Source organism: Arachis stenosperma, chromosome 4 (assembly GCF_014773155.1).
Source record: "Arachis stenosperma cultivar V10309 chromosome 4, arast.V10309.gnm1.PFL2, whole genome shotgun sequence".
Taxonomy (NCBI): domain Eukaryota; kingdom Viridiplantae; phylum Streptophyta; class Magnoliopsida; order Fabales; family Fabaceae; genus Arachis; species Arachis stenosperma.
In genome coordinates this window covers 135,245,367-135,268,475 of record NC_080380.1, presented here as the reverse complement: position 1 = coordinate 135,268,475, position 23,109 = coordinate 135,245,367, and the positions used below count along the sequence as shown (strand labels likewise).

The following is a 23,109-nucleotide window of genomic DNA, read 5'->3' as shown; positions in this document are numbered from 1 at the left end:
ATTTCTCTCATTTGCTAAAAAATTTAAGATTCATTACAAGAACATTACATGCTATTAATTTTTAAATTGATAACAACAATTAAATGTTGAGATACAATTTATTTTAAAAAACTTACGATGTCGTAATATTATCACTTTAAGAAAGAGAATAAGGGTGGTAGACATTCTCATTTTTGCCAAAATTTTCAATTGCCTCAAAATCAATTATTAATATGAAATAAAATACTTGTTAAAATATAAATACACATTGAAAACAAATTAAACAACATATATATTTACACACAAATATATTGATGGCTAATTTTAGTGTAAAAATTTTGACTTACATTATACAAAGAAACTCACCATGCATGACCTCAGCAAATTTTTCATAATATTAAAAGGTGAGATCCATGCTTTTAAAACAAGGAGGGTAAAACCGGGACAAAAGTTATATGGACTACCATGTATGAATGGTCTCATTGGAAGAGATTTCGGAGCCCATCAAAGATTTTTAAAGCTCTTAATTCACCAGCCCTCATATCCCTCAGTCTTCTTCTCAGTATCTACAATAATATCATTGAAAGGCAAACAACATCAACTGCAGAGTTCTAAGAGTTTTAATGGCTGCATACATAAGGCAATATTCTAGTTCTTAACACTTCGTTAAACAGAAGAGTTACCTAAGTTAGTTTGATGATTCACTCTTATTAGTATTGATATTTGTTTATATATTGTGTAATGTGTATATTATGTATACCCTTTATCCCGCCCCTCCAATTCCCAACTTTCATGGCTGTGTCCCTTTACAGTTGTCCAATCCAATTTATAACCATTTAAATAGTGGGAGTGAAAATTAAGATACTGGCTAATGTGTGTAATTGGATGAACTTACATATTGAGTACGAAATAATATCCTTCGCTCGCTTGTACACAAGTCCACCGCAAGCTGTTTCAGAAAAAGTCTACGGTTGAGTTGTTTCGGAGAAGTTACATCTAAATCCAGAGATCCACTTGCCTGCAAGAAACACATACATTCACTTCATTCATCCATGATAATTGCCATTAGCATGCAGGCAAAAGAGGAATAGCTAGTATTAACTATTAACTTTTAGAAGCTGACAACTGTTAAAACACAACGTTCTTAAAAGCTATGACCATTCTAAAAGTAAGAGATGAAGGCATCAAAAGGTTTTCTGCCTGTAAGAAATTGTTGTATTTCGATATACTGGATTCGCAACTGTCAAGTATGAACTGCAATGCTTGCTCCTCTATTTCAGGATATCTTGAATCTTTCTTGATGGTAGTTTTATTCGATGCTGCCGCAGCCATCTGTCAAAAGAATCACTAGTTGAGTTTTACAAAAATAATTCACAAAAGTTAGTTTAGTTCATACCTCTTCAAATTGCGCTCTCATGCTTGAAGGACTAACAGCTAAATAAGCATAAGCCATTAACTCCAATGGCCAACCAGTAATCTGTATTGGAAAACATTGAGATCTGACCAACAAATTGGAACAAAATAAATTAGTACCAATTTTAGTTAAAACTTAAAAGTATTCATCGAATGATATCTTAAAGGTATATCAGATAATATAAAGTCATTAAGAGAGAGTAAGAAAGAAAAGGTAATGGCCATTATGAAAAAAGAAGCTATATCAGTAAATAAATAAAATTCTAAAAAATAACGAATTGGCTTAAAAAAAATTGTAGTTCATTTAGTTATTTTTCATTAGTGTTCCACAGTTCAAAAATGGATATTTTGGACATGTCACTTTGTCCTGGGAAAAGCTATTATGTAAATTAAAAAATCTCAAATAACTACGGATCTAACTAGAAATATTTTTGAAATATCTTTATCGAAGCAAAAAGAAGGAACTTCAACCATATACGAATGGTGGTAAAATTTTGGAGTTCTAGGTACTCACCCTGATAATCCATACTTCTTCAAGAGTTCTAATTTCTCCTTGTAGGATTTATCAGATTTCTTGAGTGACACTGACAACTCAACTGAATCACAAGGATTGGCACCTTCCCTTGGAACAAACCCATACGATAATAGAAGCTCCCCGTTTGATTTTTTTCCATATGAAATGAACACCTAGGTAGTATGATACAAGCAGTCAAATCTAATCTTTGGACTTAACGCTTAAACTACTCCGATGATGCCATACTGGTGAAAAATATCATGATCAAATAAAGCTTTAATCAATTAATAACTTATCATTTTGTTTGGAACTTGTTTGCTTTGTGCTAACTTTATCCTAGATAACAAATTCCAATCTTTCAATCTATGTTTACCTGCTCACCTGGTTGATACGGCCGATCTGTAGTAAAGACAATTCCCTTTGATAAATTATCATAATCCAAAAAGGTATCCACCTAAACCGGTGAAAAGAAATTGGAGTTAGAAAATTTCATGGGCAAAATCATAATAAGGAAATTTCTTTGGAATTGACCGTACATACTTCACAACTATGATTCAACATATCTGCCCAAGGAACCAAGGCAACCCTTCCATCCATTGAGGGTAACCGAACCTGCAAGGTAGAAAAGTCTCAAATGACGTTTTCATAAAACCAACTGTTTGTCTTAAATGAGACAAAAAATTATAATAGGTGCTTAGTTTTGGACTTCAATCTCTTCAAGAAACAGCTCTATTATGCATTCACACAATTGCTGTACGTTATTTAGGCTGAAGAAGCAGAGAATTATCTATAGTTATATTTTGTATATGACATTGACTTACCAAACGAGAAAAGAGAATGCCAAATGACCATTTGAAGGACTCAATGTTGAACAACTGCAATTGAAACAAAATGAAAGATTCAGATAAAATTCACTTGCTCAAACAAAACCATAATGCTTCAAATGCACTACCATATCACTTAAAATAAAGAAAATGAAAAAATATTAATTGGGAATTTTCAAAACAGTGCTTTATAACAAAACCAATGGTCACCTACACAAACAGGAAGGACCAAATTTAGAAATTACTAACAAGTAACTACTGGACGAAAATTTGCTACTTTCGATCATCCAAAAAACCTAGACATATCTATTGCAACATCCAGTTTTTCTTCAGAAGTCTGATTTCTTCCAATGAATGATACTCACCTCTTCAGGGAACAAATCGGGGTGTTTGGAAAATATTCTGAGCCTCAAATCATTGTATCTAGAAGAGATGGGAAGTACACAAGTTATAAGGATAAAAGGATTATATAATCAATAAAGCACAATAGATTGAGGCTATATACCAAGAGAAATGAACAGACAACAAAATCATGAAGAAATATAAGGTACAAACAATTGATTCATACGTTCCAATAACATTATTAATCCTGTCAACTGCTCTCTCCCTAATTTGTGAAGCTTCCAAATAGCGATCTAGTTCTGCTTGTGACCTGAAATGACACCAATGAACTACGGTAAGATCAATTAGAGAGCAGAATAGACCCCTTTATTATTTGTGGAAATAAGATGAAAAGTCCATTTAATCTATCATTTGCTTGATGCCAAAATTATGATAGTAAAAAGATGAAACAATATAAGAACAACAACTAGCAACAACTAATTGATTGCATAATGCCTACTAGTTATTTGATTCCTGGATAATCTTAAAAATTAGAAATGGGGATTTCGAAATTCGAAGTTAAGAGTGGTCATCTTATATGTCAACTCACGGCACCATGTCAAATCCTCCAGTGATGAAGATGGATTTGAGTTCAGGGAGAGTGTTACTAGTGAGTTTAAAAAATCAAAATGACCTATGCGTTAGAATGAGGAATCTCAAATTGCATCAGTCAGGCATTAGTGCTTATACTTGCCTACAACAACCACAACTAACTAACAGCTAATTAACTATAGATAAACTGTCTTCCTGAGTTAACTTAACCAAACTACTAACTACCAGATGCCAGCTCAGCTTACTTCTATAACTGCCAGTAGTTACACTGACTAACTAATTGCTCTACTTACTAACAATAGCTATGCTAACCAACATTATATAACTATCCAAAAAGCTTATGGAAGTCTTAGAACCCTAGGTCTACAAACAATGATGACACAGCATTTCAATCCCTAATTTTAATTCTTCAGCCATTATCATTTGTTTTTCCGTATCCTTCTTAAACAAGCTCTCAAGAGATTGCAAAGTTCTAATTCCTCCTACCACAGATTACAAAAAATTCTCCTACATACTTCTTAAAGCCTTAAATATTAATTACTTTTTATGACCTTAATTGTTTGAAAGATTTCATAATCAGAACAACTAATTAATTTACCAGTAAAGAAGTGAATAAGGCTGGCGAGGTAGGGCTGATATATAGTTACTCCATCTTGAAGATTTCATGAAGCTGGCTTCACTTATGAGATAAGTTGCAAGCAATGGCCAATCCGGCACCGAATTCTTTTTCAAAATTGCACCAGCTTCCGGGCAGGTCCACTCCTGCCAATCAAAATAGAATTATCATAAACTGAATTAACTTAGTTCCATTGCCTACATTGATATGAGTTTCTTGCAAAAAGAGAGGGAAGTGGAAAGTCTTACGGAATCTTCGGTGATAACGAGCGTGGGAGGGACGAAGAGGAGCTTCTCTCCTTTCCTTATATTCTTTGAGGCAACGAGGCCCCTCTCTCCGACCTCAACTCTCTGTATGCTCATCTTCTGCGGTGGAAGCCCTGACTCTGACAGCCACTTCTGCAACGCCGATGCGTTCTCCAAGGAATCACTATCGCAGCCCCATGGAACGGTTGAGACTTGAGTAGCGGTGCCGCTTGCAGCAGAAAGCGACGAGCAATACCAACGAACATGGTGGTGCCGCTTTCGGTGGGTTCTCTGAATCGGTGAGGCGAAAGCAAGACCAGAACTAGAAGCAGGGATGAGAGTGGTGCCGTACATGATCCCTGAAGCTCAGAGAAGAAGAACCTTATCCACTGGAACCATCTATGGTGCCCAGTGCACTGCTGTGATTATAGTTTGGGTTATGGTTAAAAAATCACGTGGTCCCAACTTTATCACCTCCTAATCAATGATAGTAATTTTATTGCAATAAAAGGAATTCGATTACAATTCCCACAAACGGGGGTGCAAATGCAATAAACATAAAATAGGGGAGCTCCCAAAAAAATGACAATAGCATGCTTAAGAGATAAGGTCTTCAGATAAAAGGGAAAGTGTTCTTACGGCTTCATTTTCGATGGCTATGGTAACCCACTTGACTTAATCGAGCTCTTGAATCACCTCTTCTCTTTGCTTCTTCCATCAACTGAACCCACTATTCCCATGGTTGCAGCGTTTGGTCCCTGGGTATCATACTGGCCAATGGTGAGTTGTTCCATACTTGCACAACTTTCCGGGCAAAACGATGGGATTTTTCATTTTTTCTTGTTAAAAGTTAAAACTCTTAAATAGTTATTAAATTTTTTTGAGTGAAAGTATTAGAAAAAATAACCAAGGCTAAGTGCGGTGGAAATTATAAATAGGTCTTTTTTTGTTTTCTAATGAATGGAGTGGTGGTGAATTTTTTGGTTATTGATGACTATATCAAAAATGATGGGTTGATTTGTGTTTTGAGTTGTTAGTCTGTGTTAATTCCTTTGAGTTTTTACTTCAAAATAAAAAATATTAAGAAAATAAAAAATAATTTTTTTAAATATTATAATTTTTATTCTTTTAAAAAAGATGTTTTTTATTTGGATTTAGCTACTAACATGTGTCTAAATTTATTATCAATAAAAAATTTTAAATATTTTTATTTAATAAATATAAAATAAATATATTAAAAAAAATTTATATTTTAATAAAACGTTTTTAATTTTGTAAGTTTACATTCGAATTATGAATGAATTTAGTTTTAGTAATACTCGTATTGAATATTTTTTTGGATAAATTAAATTTTTGAGATTTATGTTTATCAGTGTTCACACAAAATTTTTTATAAAACATCACAGTTTACATAAATTAAAATTAGGACCAAAATATAAATGGTTTGAGAACTTTGTATTTATATAAATTTAAGCTCCAATTATTTTAAAGGTGTGAATGGCCCTTATTTTATTATCCTTTTAAAGTATCTTTTACAAAAAACTTGTTCAAAAGAACAAAAACTGCACTGTGCTCCCCTCAACTTCCATTGATGTGCAGATTACTCTCGGCTGGGAGTCACACGGTGCATTTATGCATTTTTTTTTAATTTATTATTTAAATAATTGTCTAAACACTTACTTCCAATAGTTAATACGATGAACTCGATAATATTTATAGTAGTCTGAGAGTATATTCTATTCTCTCAAAAAACAAGGTGGTGAGAAGAACAGAAAACGACAACATTTTGGTATTTGCAATTGCTTAGTGGGCAGGCATCCTTATCCTGGCAAGTATGGCAATGGCGAACGCCACTCTCATCTCCTGCAACTCTTCAACTTCAACACATCTTCCTCTCAACAATCACAAAAGCTCCAGAACCTCACTTCATTTTACTCAACTTAAAGTATCTTCACTTTCACCACACAGATTTGTTCTTAGTTCCTCTAAGTCAGCAATTCATTTGAAACGCTGTCGTTTCCTCCAAATTTGTCATAGTTCTTCTCTCAAGAACCAACAAGAGGAGTCAAAGGAAGAGAGTGTAGTTGGTGGGAGTAAGAATGGGAATGGGAATGGGAACGGGAACGGAAATGGTGGAAGGGACTGGACCAGCTCAATTTTGCTCTTCTTCTTGTGGGCTGGACTTATCTACTATGTTTTCTTTCTCACACCAAATCAGACCCCGGTAATTCTTATCTACCATGTTTATATGCCTTTCCTTTAAACAAAATAACTGTATGTATATTCTATTTCTTTTGATAGAGTAAAAAATGTAGTAGCATTTTGTTCCTAAGATACTGTTCCGTTATAAAGGGGCTAATATGTAGAAACTATAATCAGATATTCAGTCATGTTTTGCTACATTTGTAAAAGTAGTTGTGTTCATGCTTGCTACTTGAATGGTTGGGTAAAAGATTGGATTTGATAGAATAAGAGAATACTAACATTTTATATGCATAGTAATTATTACTAGAGCTTGATTATATGCACCAATGTGGGATTGGTAAGGTGATAAATATCTTGGTTCCTTAATCAATGAATCCAGGGAACAGAAAAAACATTTGCTAAGGGATCAACCCTCTTCATGGAATCATGGGACTTCAGCTAGGTCGGGCCGGGTTAGCAGGGTCCTGTTAAAGAGCTTGATTCTGTAAATTTTGTGTAAAATTATTTTTTAAACTGACATCTAATTAGGTGTTTTATATAGATAAAAGTAACTTCTTTTTGAGATATTTGGTGTGAAAATGAACTGTTTTTCTTTTTTCCTTTTTTAATTTATCTGTAAGATCTGATTGGATGTAATACATGGAAACTAAATTATTATTCCCTAATGTCATCCATTTTCATATATTTTTGTTTTGTATTAAATTTTTGGATTAATTCTTCCCCCACCCCCTGTATCAGTCAAGGGACATGTATTTCCTGCAAAAGCTTCTGAATTTGAAAGGAGATGATGGTTTCAGAATGAATGAAGTGCTTGTGTCATTGTGGTACATAATGGGTTTGTGGCCCTTGGCCTATAGCATGCTGCTACTTCCTACAGGAAGGAGGTATTTCAAATCTGATGTTCCCTAAAAAATTAACATGGTTTGTTAATGTTAATTGCACTCTAATTGCAATGTTAACTATGATGTTCTACAGCTCAAAAAGCAAAGTTCCTGTTTGGCCCTTCCTTTTACTTTCATGTTTTGGCGGTGCATATGCGCTTCTTCCTTATTTCATACTGTGGAATCCACCAGCACCTCCAGTTGAAGAAACTGAGCTTAAATCATGGCCATTGATCTTTCTTGAATCAAAAGTAACTGCAGTGGTAAGCACTCATCTTGGTTTCATCTTGAAAATTGTTGCAGGCAGATACTTGAAATTTAATTAAGAGTTATGTCATTGTGTGATAAGATACCGTGTAAACATATTACCTGCAAATCACATACTAGAGAAATTGATTGTTCATTCAGAGGAATCCATATGCATGTAGCATACTCTCACTAGTCTCTACATTTTCTTGTAATGAAACTTACCCCAACAATACGTCAGATGTCGCTTGCTGCAGGGGCATGCATAATAATATATGCTTGTTTAGCCGGGGCAGACACATGGACAGAATTTTTTCAATACTTCAGAGAAAGCAAATTTGTAAGTTCATACTCTGATTCATGTAGTTGACAAAACTTATCATTATATTTATTGTGTATGCTTTAGCAATGCCATGGTGTTTTCTTCCAATACTGTATACAATATCTATACAATAATACAATAACAGGGTTTACCACTCTTGGTATATATACAATATATAATAGTGATACCACTTTTGTTGTCCAAAAGTTTCTAGTTCTTTACCTTTGTGTCTACATTTACCACCTTTACCATTTTTTTCCATGATGATGCAGTTTTGTATTCCTGTAATTGCTGTATTTGATTATTTAGATTATAAAGTTTCAATCAACAATTTCTAGTCTATTAGAAATTAGTAACTAGGCCAAATTTATGTCTAAGCTTCAATACAGGTAAAGGATATGAATTCTTTCATTTTCAGAATATGTCAATGTTATATAATTTCTTTTACAGTTATTCATTCTTCATAGGATAGAATTTGCCAAAACTCTTTTTGGTGCTAATTTGGGTATTAATGTTGCAGATTCATATCACGTCCATTGATTTTACCCTACTTTCCACATTTGCACCATTTTGGGTCTACAATGACATGACTACTAGAAAATGGTATGTTCCTTAATATTAAAGTTCTTCAAATTTAATTAAGCTCCTAATCCTTCTCTATTTACTCTATCCGTTTGTTTTTCTGCCCTCGGATACAAAGAAATGTACAATTTGTATCTAGATACATTGGTCCAACAATGTACCAGAATTTTACAATGATAGGTAAAAACGAACAAACAGTAGAAGATAATCTAGCATATGTTTCAATGCTGATCTAATTTGCAGGTTTGATAAAGGTTCCTGGCTTCTTCCCATATCATTGATACCTTTCTTGGGGCCTGGTTTATACCTTCTTCTACGACCGTCACTGTCAACAATGGCCATTCCACAAACTCCAGCTGAACCAGAGTAAACACATATTCATTCACTCCCAAAGAATGGGAAGATGCGCGTTTTAATGCGATGACAGTTGAACTCAGTTTCGAGATTGGTTAGTTCTAAAAGGTCGTTTCCTACAAAGTGCACCACAACATAGTGTTTCCTCATCTACTCAAACTCCATACCAACATTGAGGTCCATCAGTTTGGGGGGTAGATGGATGGGAGAGAATTTTCACAATCATATAGAAGTCCAAATTGTAAGTTCCTAATAGGAATTTAATGTAGTTAAGCATGTCAATACATGACAACAAAGCTGTTTTCTTTATACATGACATTACTGCAGCACAAATCATGTTTATAAACTAGTCATTTAGAAATAAAGTGAACTTACCTGATCGGTTGATCCTTAAAAATAAACATAGAATTTTATTTTACTTTCTTATTGTCATTTTTTGGTGGTTATACTAGTGGCTTACATAGTTACATTTGCAGTGCTTAAGCCAATAAAACGCTTTACATTTTTTGTTGTAATAATGCAAACCTATGAGTAACAACAAATGGAACTCCCTTAAATTGCTGCGAAAAGCAATTGAGGAGTTCTCGTCCAAGTTACCCTCACCTCAGTTAAAAAAGATTGAGGTATATTTAACTTCAACTTCTAATAGTGAGAATCACAAAATATATGATAATTTCAACAGTGTAATGAGTGATACATGCATGTTAACGGTATATCATAAAGAAAAAGGGCTTTGGACCTATGGTTATTAAAATAGACATGTTCTTAAGGAACAAACAAACGATTTGTTTAGCGTCAATATATCAACGTTGACTTGGAGGCATAGGATGATAGAACGTAAAGTAGTAGTACATAATAAATTACAAGTAGAAACTTAGACACATATACCCTATACATGTTTATTTCTCCATTATGATAATAATAATGTAAGAGTAAAGCTTCAAGACAAAATTTGTCAAGAATATCCCTTCAGATACACTATACATGTTTATCTCAAAAGGAATATACTATCTAAGTAAGCAATTGCCAATTTTATCATTCCACATATTTTGTCTTCTAAGTTCTAATAAAAATAAGCAAAAAAGTAAGCAATCACTCTAATGAATAAGTAATTGATTAATCTTTTAGTTATAGTTTATTTTTATTCTTAGATTATTTTATCTGTAACTCCGATATGATGTAAGTGTTTAATTTATTTGTTATCAGCATAACTTTTTTTATTACACAATTTATATCATGCTTTATTTTATCATCAGCAAAAGTATTTAATTTTATAAATAAATAACTTTTGAATTTTAGTGATAAAGAGATATATAAGAATTAGCTTAAGGGCATTAAAAATAATAACTTTTGATATTTATAATATTTCAATATATTAAAAATATAAAAATTTCAAATTTTAATTATTTTTTATTTTGGTTTTTCGCGGTATCTCTCAACCCGACAGGTTAAAGACTAATTTGTCGTGGATCTGAGCTCTATTTAAGGGTCTGCTGCTGGCCAATGAATTGCTGCATGCACAATGTGGGATTCGAATTCCCGACACTTACTTAGGCAAACGAATGAGCTGATCACTCATCAACCCAAATTGATTTATTTTATTTTATTTTATTTTTGTTTACTCGCCAATATCTTTTTACTTTCTTAATAAGGTCGATTAACCCAGCCCAAAACAAATAAACTATTGCTTTGATTAAAAAGAAAAGTACAGTTATGACAATAATATTAATTGATTTAATTCCTTGTCGAATGATAAATTTTTAAATAAAATTCACTACTGCAATGGAATAATCTTTGGTCTGCCGGGAGGATACCCGTAAAAAAAACAACATTAATTCATGTCCCAAAAAAAAAACAACATTAACTACAAACTTTAGAGTTTAGAAGTAGTTGGTGAGTAAAATAAAATAAAAATAAAAAATAGCTAAAAACCAGTTGTCTTTAATTATTCATGTTTATTTCCCTCTATTCGGGGCGGAGTGGTGTATCTTCAAACAAAAACGAGAAAGAGAGAGAGAAAATGAAAGAGAGACACTTAATAACACAAAAGCGAAGAAGCAGGGGCTGCGAGTATGAGGGAGGGAGTGAGAAAAAGCTAGATAGCTTCGAAGACTACGCCGTTTCGTTAATCACATGCATCATTTGATTCTTCTTCACCTTTTCTTCTTCTCCCCATCGATCAACCAGCGTTCCAACAAACCCTCTCTCTCTTCTACTCTCGTGCGTTCTCTCTCTCTCTCTCTCTCTCTCTCTCTCTCTACATTCTCTCTCTTAATTCTTTAGTTTATATTTTCTCTTTTCGCTTTGAATCTTTCTATTCGATTCCACGTAACTGTTTTCTATTCATCGTTTTTTCCTTTTCGCTTCCTTGTTCTTTATTGCGATTTTTCAATTATTATTTTTGTGAATTGTTGATTTGCGTGTGCGATGTGTGTGAAATGCGTCGAACTTAGTTGTTTCTCAGAATGTTGACTTTATGAATGTGGATTTGTTTCAAGTTTTAGATGTGTTGGTGAACCGTGTGAGCTGTTTGTTTTTCAGTTGAGTGCAAAAATCTTGTTCGATTCGATTTTTTTTTTGGGTGAATTAATAAAACGCTGATGTATTAACGTAATTGTTCCTGAACTGTGAGTGTTCGATTTTGAATGTGATTTTGGTTGCAGTTTTCGATGAGTTGGAAACAGAGTGAATTATTTTGTTTTTAGTTGATTGGAGGATCTTGTTGTATTCTTTTTTTTTTTTGCATTTTTTTTGCATTTTTTTCCCTTAGGCTAGGCATCGGGATTTTGTAGAATGGGTGATTAGTATTTGTAAAATGACACTATAGTTTGTCTCGGAGAGTGTTATAGTGAATAGTGGATTTGGTTCCATACTTCCATTACTGTTAGTTGTTACAAGTTGAATGTGAAAGGCCTGTTGTATTCCTCGTTTCTATTCATCCTTTAATTGTGTATTCGTATTTTGTACTCCTCAGATTCTTTTGCGAATTTTCTGATTAGCGTATGGATGCTGCGTTGAACTGTGTTGTGGTGCATAGCTTTGACCCAATTTTGCTGTGTTTTGCATATCAAGCGAGTTACTCAGTTATTTGATTTTAGTTAAATGTGAAAATTGTGTATACTCGTGTTCAGCGTTTCTTTTTATTTTATTTTATTTTATTTTATTTTTTTATTTTGCATCAGATTTGTACGTGAAATGTATTTTATATTTTTTTGCTGCTAGCAATCTGAGTGAGTTGTTTCTTTTTTAATTGAATGCCAAAATCAAGTAGTATTCAGTTTTTCTAATAATTTTGTTATATTTTTTTCTCCCTTCAGGTTTTTGGTTAATTGCTGATTGGTGTATTTAAAAGTTAGTGAATAGTGTTGTTGTATGTGATTGCTTTGTTGTGAAAGGTCAAGAAATTTGAACATGGATATGGCTTGTAGCATACCACAGTCAAGAATGTTTCATGGGGGTGTAGGACCGTGTTACAGGCACAGGTCAGTAGGTCATTTTGAGTTCAGGGGATGTGCATTTATTGGAAACACAAGGAGTGTTTTGAGATTGCGTTTCAGTGGGATGAACAAAACTAGTGATGTTTCTGATTGTTGGAGTAAATTAAGAGTGGTGCCTGTTCGTGAACTTAATGTTTTGAATATGAGTAGTAGTTTGTATTGTAAGAATCTTTTTACTGGTTCTAGAGTAGTTTGGTCAAAATGCCAGGGTAATGATTCTGTGGCATATGTTGATGGGAATGGGAGGAATGTTGATTATGTGGAAGGATCAGGGGAGGATGCTGGGCTGGGTGTTTCCAGTGCTGAACTGGATGCCCCTTTGGAAGAAAGGGAGAGTGAAATAGGAGTGGAGGAACAAAGCGTGGATGAGCTGAAGGAAATATTACAGAAGGCCTTGAAAGAGCTAGAAGTTGCACGTGTAAATAGTACCATGTTTGAGGAAAAGGTGAAAAAGATATCCGAGACTGCAATTTTCTTGCATGATGAAGCGGCAACTGCTTGGAAAAGTGTTAATTCTACCCTTGACATCATTCAAGAAATTTCCAATGAGGAACAAATCGCAAAGGAAGCAGTTCAGAATGCAACCATGGCTCTTTCATTGGCCGAGGCTAGGCTTCAGGTAGCCATAGAATCATTGGAGGCTGCAAAAGAAGAGCGTGATTCGGCACAAGGTTCTAATGAGAGCAATGATGAAAATGACATAATAGAAAAGGAGAAGGCACTTTTGGTTGCTCAAGAAGATATCAAGGAGTGCCAAACAAATTTAGCGAACTCCGAGGTGGAGCTTAAACGGTTGCAAAATAGAAAGGAGGAGTTGCAGACGGAAGTTAGCAAATTGCATGAAATTGCTGAAAAGGCACAGCTGGATGCAGTGAAAGCCGAGGAGGATGTCACAAACATAATGCTTTTAGCGGAGCAAGCTGTTGCCTTTGAACTTGAGGCTACAAAACGTGTAAATGATGCAGAGATTGCCTTACAGCGAGCAGATAAGTCTGTTTCTACTTCTAATACTGATACCATTGAAACTATACAGGTAAATCAAGATGTTGTGGCTGTTCCTGAAGAGGAGAAAGTAGCCCAAGGTTTCTCTGGTGATGTCAGTGTTGAAAGAGATGAAGGCTTGCCTATTGATGATGAATCTTTGCTTGGCACGTTATCTTCTGAAACAATATCTGATAAAACCAGCCAACTTCTGGAAGACATAACACAGTCTGACTATTTGAGTGATAACGAGAATTCAGTTCAAACTAAAAAACAAGAAATGCAGAAAGATTTGACTAGAGATAGTTCGTCTCTTGCTCCCAAGGCATTACTGAAGAAATCTTCTCGATTCTTTTCTGCATCATTCTTCTCTTTTACTGAAGAAGATGGAACCGAGTTCACACCAGCATCAGTTTTCCAGAGCCTTATGTTATCTGCAAAGCAGCAGTTTCCCAAGCTGGTTCTTGGGTTGTTGTTTATGGGAGCAGGGTGCGTATGATCTTGATTCATTTTATTCCTTTGTTGCCATTGCTTTTCTTCTAAAATTTCTAACAGGGAAGACTGCATGCATCATGTGTTTAGCTTATTACAGTATACATGCCAAAAATTAGGATGAAATTTTAGAGCTCTCTGTGCAACGTGTTAAGATTATCTATGTTTGAAACTGATTTTAAAGCTTACTTTGGTGTTTGGAAAGGGATATATGCCCCGGTATGTGGCAGGTTTGCTTGAGTTGTACGTATTTTTATTGGAAAATATATTGCGCCTTCCTGCTATGTTATTTTAAATGCAAGATTTAGTATGAAGACTAACCATAATAAACAAGTGGTGGATTTTGTACTTCAGGGTTGCCTTCTATGCCAATAGAGGAGAAAGGACTGCTCAGCTGCTTCAACAGCCTGAAGTTATTGTGACCAGTGTTGAAGAAGCTTCCAGTAGTGCAAAGCCACTGGTTAAGCAACTTAAGAAACTCTCTAAGAAAATAAAGAAAATTATTGCATCGTTACCTCAGCAAGAGGTTTGTTTTCCAACCTTTTCCATTCATTGATGTTCAATTTTATAAGTTTCGTGACTTGATATGATATTTTGTCAGGTGAATGAAGAAGAAGCCTCCCTCTTTGATGTGCTATGGTTATTACTTGCAAGTGTTATATTTGTACCAATATTTCAAAAACTTCCCGGAGGTAACTAAGTTGTGATGTTCTATTATTGTTGAATTGCACCATCAGACAAAGTATAGAAAAGTTGCTCTTTTTTATGTGATATTTAGTTAGACTGTGATTAGGCACAGTACTCATATTTTGCATGAATCTCTATTTTTCTTCGTCAGGGTTCTTTTTCTTCATGACATTGCTAGTTTAGTTATGGCAATTGATGAAACTGTAGTGGTTAAAAGCAGGATTTTTCATTTCAATAGAAAGTGGTTCTCTGGCTGTGTTTTGGATTATAAAGTAGGTTGTTTGATATTTCAAATATTGTGGTGCTTATGATATGTCCTATTCCGCAATAATGTTTAGGCAGCCCTGTTCTTGGCTACTTGGCTGCTGGAATCTTAATTGGGCCTTATGGCCTCTCTATAATTCGACATGTTCATGGGACAAAGGCAATTGCTGAATTTGGTGTTGTTTTCCTTTTATTCAACATTGGCCTGGAGGTGGGATTTCCTATAAATTCTTATTCTTGTTAACTTTGACCATCAACCATACTCAGAAGATTTGAACTGAAGCTCTGAACTGCTTTGCTGTGTTAGCTCTCTGTTGAAAGACTTAGTTCAATGAAGAAATATGTCTTTGGATTAGGCTCAGCTCAGGTGATTGGGATTTTCCATATTTCCTTGTTGCTTACTTCAAGCTATTTTTGATACTTGAGTAATTTATTAGCTGATAAATGCTTGCATGTATGAGTGAATACAGGTTTTGGCAACTGCTGTAGTTGTTGGATTGGTGGCTCGTATTTGTGGCCAGGCTGGTCCTGCAGCTATTGTCATTGGGAATGGCCTCGCATTATCATCAACTGCGGTTGTTCTGCAGGTAAATAACCTCACTACTATATGCTTTTTTTTTTCTTTCTCTTTTTTAACTCCAAAAAAAAAACCAAAACTTTTGAAGGTTTGAATATCTGAACTTTTGGTATAATTTCACAGAAAGTAGCCAATTTTAGCTATAATCAAGTATCTATTTATTTTATCTTCTCCCTTTTCTTGGGAGGTATACTTAATTTTAAAATGTTACTTTGGCCAAGTAATTGCAATTTTCTTCTTGTGGTTCCCATTTGCTGATTAAGTGTACTAATACCAATTAATATTTATTACCACCTAATAAAGCTTGATGTAGTTGTAAGTATCGCATGTTCCTTGTTGAAAGCTGCTCATCTGAGTTAAATATATGCTGCAACTACTATGTTCTATCTATTTTCTTTTCTGTGATTTCTGGTCATAGCGATGCTGTCATACGGTGAACTTTTTTAACAGGTGTTGCAGGAGAGAGGTGAGAGCACATCACGGCATGGACGAGCTACATTCTCTGTTTTACTTTTTCAGGTTACTTTATAGCTTGTAACTTGGCTATATATCTAGAGACTGCAGGAAATTATTATCTATTTATTTGCTATAGTATGAGAAATGTAATTCTTTATGATATATTTCTTCTATTCAGGATTTGGCAGTCGTGGTCTTGCTGATACTCATTCCTCTTATTTCACCCAATTCTTCCAAAGGAGGGGTAAGATTTTTTCTCAAGCATTATTAGTCTTGAAGTATCTATTTGTGATTGGAAGACCATATTGTGGTCATAATAGCACATGATTAACTTGCATGGATTCCTTTCAAAGTGAGAAGCATGAGAGACTGTTTATGACTTTGAAATGTTCAAGGTGTGGTTGGTAGTATAACCACATTGCATCATGACGAAGATTTTTTGTTTGTTATTCCTCCTCCACTTCCCTGGAACTTAATGTGGAACTAATAATTATTTTTAGGTCCTACGGTAAATTGATATATTCTTTTAGGAAAGAAAATTATTTTAAAATATGCTTCGAAATGGTCAGGGCATAGTCTTCTTTTCTAATTTAACTAAATTCTTATATGTTTATAGTGGGAATTGTTGATGTAACCTTGCTTGTGGTTTATATAACAATTTTTTCCATATGCATACCCTCCTATCATTCTTTGTTTTCCTCACGGTAAATATCATAATATATCTCCAGGTTGGTTTTCAAGCCATTGCTGAAGCTCTTGGATTGGCTGCTGTTAAGGCAGCAATTGCCATTACTGCCATAATTGCAGGTGGACGATTGGTAAGTGGTATGTAGTATGTTGAACTCGGGTGTACTATCTCTCATCGACATGATTTATGATACATTTCGTGTGCAATTCTAATCTGGATAGGTGATGCTTGCCTTTTTATACTTGAAGGAAATATTATATTCTGTTAGGGACTTGGGTATTATGGGGTGCTCAAAGTCCCACATCGAGTAGTATGGGATGCTTGATGTTGTATATAAGGAGAGTGGTTTTTCCCCCTTGACAGCTAGCTTTTAAGGTGTGGTTTCCCACTTTCCTTAGATACCTAACAATGGTATCAGGGCGTGGTTGTCGGCGCCATGGAAAGGGCTATCTATAGGCTGGATTAAGGTGAATACCGAATACTGATAGACCGTAGCAAAGTGGCTACCGTTGGGTCCGTGTCGATAGAGTGAAGCCGCCGTGGACGTCGGCTCTCCAGGGCCGGTGTATTGTTAGGGACTTGGGTATTATGGGGTGCTCAAAGTCCCACATCGAGTAGTATGGGATGCTTGATGTTGTATATAAGGAGAGTGGTTCTTCCCCCTTAACAGCTAGCTTTTAAGGTGTGGTTTCCCACTTTCCTTAGATACTTAACATATTCTCTTTACCCGATGATAAACTAAATCTATTTTGTTTTATCTTTTTAATCTTTCATTTGAAAGAATTTCAATTCATCTAAGTTTGTTGAAAATGCATTAATTCCACAGGTTTTCATGTTATATATGATCTTTTAAAACTCAATTCGGTTTTTCATGATGGACAGAAGTTACCAATGAGTTGAAATACATATATGAAATTTAATGCTTATATTACCAGATGTGGTATTGGCCTTCAATTATTGAACATAAGATAGGTGGAAGTTTCTCTATACATATTTTCTGGGTCCAGTGGGAATAAATGGATGGCTAGTCTTGTTGTTCTTGGGGTTCATTTGGAAGGCATCTTATGGTGTACTTAATTTTCACATGTGATTATGCCCTATACTGAAAATTCTTAATTCCACTATGCAGCTCCTTCGACCAATATATAAGCAAGTTGCAGAAAATCAAAATGCAGAAATATTCTCTGCCAACACACTCCTTGTTATTCTTGGGACCAGTCTTCTTACAGCCAGGGTATGTTGTTGCCCTATTGCTTTCCCTTTATCCTAACATTTGGCTTTTACTTTCAGTTAGCGTTTTTTTTTTTTTTTGGGGTAGTGTTCTTGTTGGTGAAATCCTTGGGTTTATGTCCATTGTGATTAATCTGTTATTCTTCATTATGATGTTTTACATCTCTCTCTCTCTCAAAACAGGCAGGGCTTTCAATGGCATTGGGAGCATTTTTGGCTGGTTTACTGCTGGCAGAAACTGAATTTTCGTTACAGGTTGAATCTGATATTGCTCCATACCGTGGCCTTCTTTTGGGGTTATTCTTTATGACGGTAGGTGCTGAATATTGAACTTCACAAATTTATTGGTTGTATTGGTTCTATTTGTTCTCAAGATACATCTAATTTTCTTCTAGTATATAGGTATGAACTATATTATTATGAGAATCTTTGGAAGCTACGGAATAGCTTAAGAAATCTTGATAAAAAATGATAAAGCCAGCATAAATATTGCCTATGTATTAATGATGACGATGACATGAGTCTGGGCAATTAATTGCATGACTTTTTGCTACTTTTCAGGTTGGAATGTCAATTGATCCAAAACTTCTTGTTTCAAACTTCCCAGTTATCACCAGCACACTGGGACTGTTAATATGTGGCAAGACTATCTTGGTTTCTGTCATTGGTAAAATCTTTGGGATTTCTATCATTTCTGCCATAAGAACTGGTCTTCTTCTTGCTCCCGGTGGAGAATTTGCATTTGTGGCTTTTGGTGAAGCTGTTAATCAGGTTTTTGTCCTCAAACATGTTTCTTCTACCAAGGATTGTTTTATAAATCATGTTTTACTCCAGGCCTTCTTATTCATGTAAAATAAGTCACTTGGCAGGAGTTTTCATAATGAATGGATGATAATAGGTGCTAGCCAGGCTAGTATACCATAATTTTCTCACTTTTTTATTATCATTATTTTACATGATATGCCTTAAGAATTCTGCGATTTAATAATCTGTTCTTGCATTTTCTTGTTTCCTGGAATTTATAGATTAATGCTATTTGTTTTAAGAGGAAGTTTTAGGTGCATGCCTCATACTTTAATGATTTCCTATTATTGCCTAGAAGTATTTCTGGAAGGATCAGAGTCATAGGATTCTATCTGAGGTTTTTGCATTTCTGTTACCTGCTTAGAATACAAGTATGGAAAGGACTTTAATGATTGTCTGAAATCAGAGAATCACTAGTGTATGTGTGAGCATACACACCCGTGTTTGTGTATACATTTTTCATTTTGATTGATCCTCATTTGGAGTTGAAAAATTCAAAAAGATATATTAGCTGCTAAGGCTTTCCCCCCTTGTTAATCGGGACTTCTGCAGGGCATAATGTCTTCTGAGATGTCTTCTTTGCTCTTTCTTGTCGTGGGCCTGTCAATGGCCATTACACCTTGGTTGGCTGCAGGAGGCCAGCTGATTGCTTCCCGTTTTGAGCAGCACGATGTTCGAAGTTTATTACCTGTGGAAAGTGAGGTAGAACCTCTTACATTTGAATAGGCATTTAGCAGTATCTATGATGGTACTTTCTTATTGGTGAAGTGATCAACTTTCTTAATTGCACATTTCTTGTCAGAACAAGCAGAGAGGAGATTAGTTTAAAATTGTAAAGCTAACTAGCCTGGTAAATCTTTTATGAAGTCAGTTAAAGTCATATAAGTCCTCTCCAACCCAAAACTTCGTATTGATGCTAAATATGTCTAATGGCTATTATTTTGAAAAGGAACTTTTATGTGCTTTATCCATTTTTATATTGGAACCTGTTTTATATTTGAAATATTTTGGCCTGTATGTTCTTTAACATCCTTGCGTACATTGCTTAGTAGATTGTATATCATTTTATACAAGGTTCCTAGTAAGGAGATTTTGTAGGAGCATTTCTTTCACTACTAATAGATGGTGGATTCAGTTAAACCATAAGAGTTTACCGTTTGTTTCTTTAATCTAGAGTGGAAGCTGTTATTCAACTTATTTTTGAGTGTCCTCTTTTACAGACAGATGATCTGCAAGATCATATCATCATTTGTGGGTTTGGGCGAGTTGGTCAGGTAAATTTTGGCTTCTTTTTTTTATATATTGGTTGAAATAATAGATAATGTGAAAAAATATACATCTTTGTTATTTTCAGATCATTGCCCAACTTCTTTCTGAGAGACTTATTCCTTTTGTTGCACTAGATGTGAGAAGGTAACAATGTATTACGGAAAAATATCATCCTTCTCTTTTATTCTTTCATGTGAATGAATAATTTGGAAGCTACTATTTACTTTTTAAACTTAAAATATAAAACAAAGTCACAAGCACCATATTTGATATTCCTGAATTCAGAATCCCTTGGATAGGAAACGTCATATGAAATTCACTTGTTATGAAATTTTTTGTTAATATACACAGTGATAGAGTGGCAGTTGGACGTGCCCTGGATCTGCCAGTATACTTTGGTGATGCTGGTAGTCGAGAGGTAGGGCACACGATTCTGTAGCTGAGCTTGCATAATAGCTCACTAATGTGTTCTTTACTGACTTTATTTCTAATGCATGACTAGGTCCTCCATAAAGTTGGGGCTGAAAGAGCATGTGCTGCAGCAATAACTCTAGATACACCTGGTGCAAATTATAGAACCGTTTGGGCTCTGAGCAAGTACTTCCCAAATGTGAAGACTTTTGTTCGTGCTCATGATGTTGATCATGGATTGAATTTAGAGAAGGCTGGAGCTACTGCTGTAATATTCCTGGGCCTAGTGTAATTTATTGCATTTTTAGCAAAACAAAGTAGGCTATTAAAACTTTTTGCCACTTGCAGGTTGTTCCAGAGACCTTAGAACCTAGTCTTCAACTAGCAGCTGCTGTCTTGGCTCAGGTAAATCTATCTACATTGCCATCCTATTTTTAGAGCATATATATCACCTAAAAAAAAATCATTTTTTTGTGCTTGCAACAATATAGTGTTATTAGTATTTAGTAGTATGTTTGATTACGACAGAAGGTTTTCCCTCTGTATAAATAACTGAGTAACAGTAAACATTTCCCATAAAAATGAGTATCTGTTCTGCTGTATTGCACAGTAAAGATTGGCTCTATCTGATTGCCAATACTAGCTGTTCTCAAAATTGTAAAATGCAAATAAATAAAAATGAAAACTGAGTTTTGTTCAGTTTGGGCATTCTTAGACTCTTAATCATTCAAAAGCAACACTGGTAGTATATTTCTTACTAGTTTAGATTACATCCCAATGGCACGCTATTGCATGGAGACATATGAACTTTAGTGTTCTAACCATTTCTCCTTTCAGGCCAAGCTTCCCACATCGGAGATTGCAGCAACCATAAATGAATTCAGATCCCGCCATCTGGCCGAGCTCACGGAGGTACACTTCCCTTGTAAATACTTGAAAAAAAAAATCTCTAACTTCTTGTATTGCTCTTGTATAGTTGATGTACGATTTTTTTTCAATGTTGTGTTTTATTCAGCTGTGCGAAGCAAGTGGAAGTTCTCTTGGTTATGGATTCAATAGAATTATGAGCAAACCCAAATCTCAATCACCGGATTCACTTGATGATGCTCAAGTGTCTGAAGGGACATTGGCCGTATGAGGTTAACTCTAACCCCATATAGAGAAATTAGAATGCAAAAGCAAACACTTAGGAAAAAGAAATAATTGTTAGAAAAAGGTGTATAGCAAATCGATCATATGTTCCAACATTATGTATAGAAATATAGCCGCGGATAGAAAAAGGATGCAATAGTTTTATCTTATTGCCATCTTTTTTCTTCTACCAAAAATTTTGGTTCACGAACCTCTATTTATTGTTGTAAGTGGCATCGTCGTCAAGTTTCATTTCATTTGCGCTGCTTGCCTAACTTCTGTAAGAAGGTAATATATCTCCATTCTTTATGAAGTGTATGCCATTTTTCTAGACAATAATGCAACGCAATGAACAATTTCTGATCCAGAACCGTATTTTAATTTCTATGCCCTAGACGTCAAATTAAAGTTGTTCAGTTGCATCATGGGCGTAAGCTTTTGATTGTTTGATACCATTCTAAGTAATTTTAGAAAGTTCCTTCTTTAACTGCATAGTGCATTTATCATTTCACCTCAAATTAGGGACCTCGAGGTAAACTAATTCTCTGGTCATCACTTTCTCAACTTGGAAATCTCATCTCATTATCCTGCATAGATTGTAAGACAATGAATTTCAATTTATTTTATAGGATATTTGTGTTTTATTAATAGAATTACATTCAAGATAATAATGGAATAAAAATGATAAGTTTAATTTTACCTTTAACTTTACAAATCACCTTTGTCTAACCTCTTTAGAAATCTTTTCATAACTTGGCCATGTCGTGTCATACATCAAATTAATGTCCTCCGTTATTGCCCGAGTCACTGCATTAAGGGCATAAAACATTGGATAACAAGGAATTGATATACTAATTAGAATACGCATAAAAGTCATCACTGTTATCTCCATTGAGCTCTGGCAGTAGTGTGTTGCCTTTGCTCCGCTGCAGATGCCTATGATGAGTCTACAGGTGGTGGAGGCGGTGGTGGCAGACTTGTCTGTGGCGAAAATGGAGGAGGTGGAGTCCATACCGATGTAGGCATATGGGGATGAGGGCAGGGCTCACATAGTGCGAGTTGGGATCATTAAAAATGACTGAAATAAAGGATGGTGATGATATGGTAGGTCTGGGACGAGCTGAGGTAGACAGTGGTAAGGAGGCAACCACAGAAGTACCAGGGGTCATCGTCACCCTACCCCTGCCTTGACCACTACTACTGACATTCTTACATGAAAGTTAACATAAACAATAATCAATAAACATAAACATTTGCAATAAATTGGTAACTTCAAAGAACTGAATTTCAAAAATCAACTTTAAAACTTTTTAACAAAATTTTGGCAGATTTTTTCTTAAATTAGATGCGCCACCAAACAATATTCTCATTTTTCTCAAATTAAACAATCTCAATAATAACCAAGACATTAATGACATCAAAATTTTAAAATCTTTTTAACAAAATATTTGCAGACTTTTTCTTTAAATTAGAGACCTCTACCTAACAACACTCATTTTTCACAACTG

The 23,109-nt window shown here is 34.8% G+C and overlaps 3 protein-coding genes across 10 annotated transcripts; 2 read left to right on the top strand and 1 right to left on the bottom strand.

Moving 5' to 3' along the window:
• Positions 1–247: 247 nt before the first annotated feature.
• LOC130974370 (ribulose-1,5 bisphosphate carboxylase/oxygenase large subunit N-methyltransferase, chloroplastic) lies at positions 248–5,374 on the bottom strand. 3 transcript variants are annotated; one of them, XM_057899220.1, is made up of 13 exons: positions 5,164–5,374; positions 4,528–5,001; positions 4,262–4,425; positions 3,299–3,382; positions 3,096–3,153; positions 2,728–2,781; positions 2,447–2,518; positions 2,280–2,360; positions 1,907–2,079; positions 1,376–1,478; positions 1,180–1,311; positions 875–997; positions 248–545 (listed from the first exon to the last, which is right to left on the bottom strand). In XM_057899220.1, exons 2-13 carry the CDS (start codon positions 4,876–4,878, stop codon positions 459–461), a joined length of 1,482 nt encoding a protein of 493 aa, XP_057755203.1. In that variant the 5' UTR covers positions 4,879–5,001; positions 5,164–5,374; the 3' UTR covers positions 248–458. The 3 variants fall into 3 exon arrangements, with proteins under 3 accessions (XP_057755203.1, XP_057755205.1, XP_057755204.1); XM_057899222.1 differs by having other exon boundaries at positions 4,528–4,943; positions 5,164–5,346; XM_057899221.1 differs by having other exon boundaries at positions 4,528–4,940; positions 5,164–5,320.
• Positions 5,053–9,591, top strand: LOC130974371 (uncharacterized). Of its 4 annotated transcripts, XM_057899225.1 has the most exons (8): positions 5,053–5,185; positions 5,273–5,304; positions 6,281–6,748; positions 7,468–7,613; positions 7,705–7,873; positions 8,098–8,196; positions 8,699–8,781; positions 9,004–9,591. In XM_057899225.1, exons 3-8 carry the CDS (start codon positions 6,359–6,361, stop codon positions 9,128–9,130), a joined length of 1,014 nt encoding a protein of 337 aa, XP_057755208.1. In that variant the 5' UTR covers positions 5,053–5,185; positions 5,273–5,304; positions 6,281–6,358; the 3' UTR covers positions 9,131–9,591. The 4 variants fall into 4 exon arrangements, with proteins under 4 accessions (XP_057755208.1, XP_057755207.1, XP_057755209.1 ...); XM_057899224.1 differs by having other exon boundaries at positions 5,070–5,304; positions 9,004–9,590; XM_057899227.1 differs by lacking the exons at positions 5,053–5,185; positions 5,273–5,304 and adding an exon at positions 6,009–6,148.
• Positions 9,592–11,101: 1,510 nt separating this feature from the next.
• Positions 11,102–22,144, top strand: LOC130973836 (K(+) efflux antiporter 2, chloroplastic-like). 3 transcript variants are annotated; one of them, XM_057898514.1, is made up of 22 exons: positions 11,102–11,334; positions 12,432–13,563; positions 13,645–14,081; positions 14,439–14,610; positions 14,686–14,776; positions 15,110–15,246; positions 15,343–15,402; positions 15,506–15,622; positions 16,063–16,131; positions 16,247–16,312; positions 16,797–16,886; positions 17,886–17,990; positions 18,170–18,298; positions 18,548–18,757; positions 19,343–19,492; positions 20,011–20,064; positions 20,145–20,203; positions 20,411–20,477; positions 20,562–20,738; positions 20,819–20,875; positions 21,308–21,382; positions 21,486–22,144. In XM_057898514.1, exons 2-22 carry the CDS (start codon positions 12,526–12,528, stop codon positions 21,606–21,608), a joined length of 3,483 nt encoding a protein of 1,160 aa, XP_057754497.1. In that variant the 5' UTR covers positions 11,102–11,334; positions 12,432–12,525; the 3' UTR covers positions 21,609–22,144. The 3 variants fall into 3 exon arrangements, with proteins under 3 accessions (XP_057754497.1, XP_057754496.1, XP_057754495.1); XM_057898513.1 differs by having other exon boundaries at positions 12,510–14,081; XM_057898512.1 differs by having other exon boundaries at positions 12,432–14,081.
• Positions 22,145–23,109: the final 965 nt, after the last annotated feature.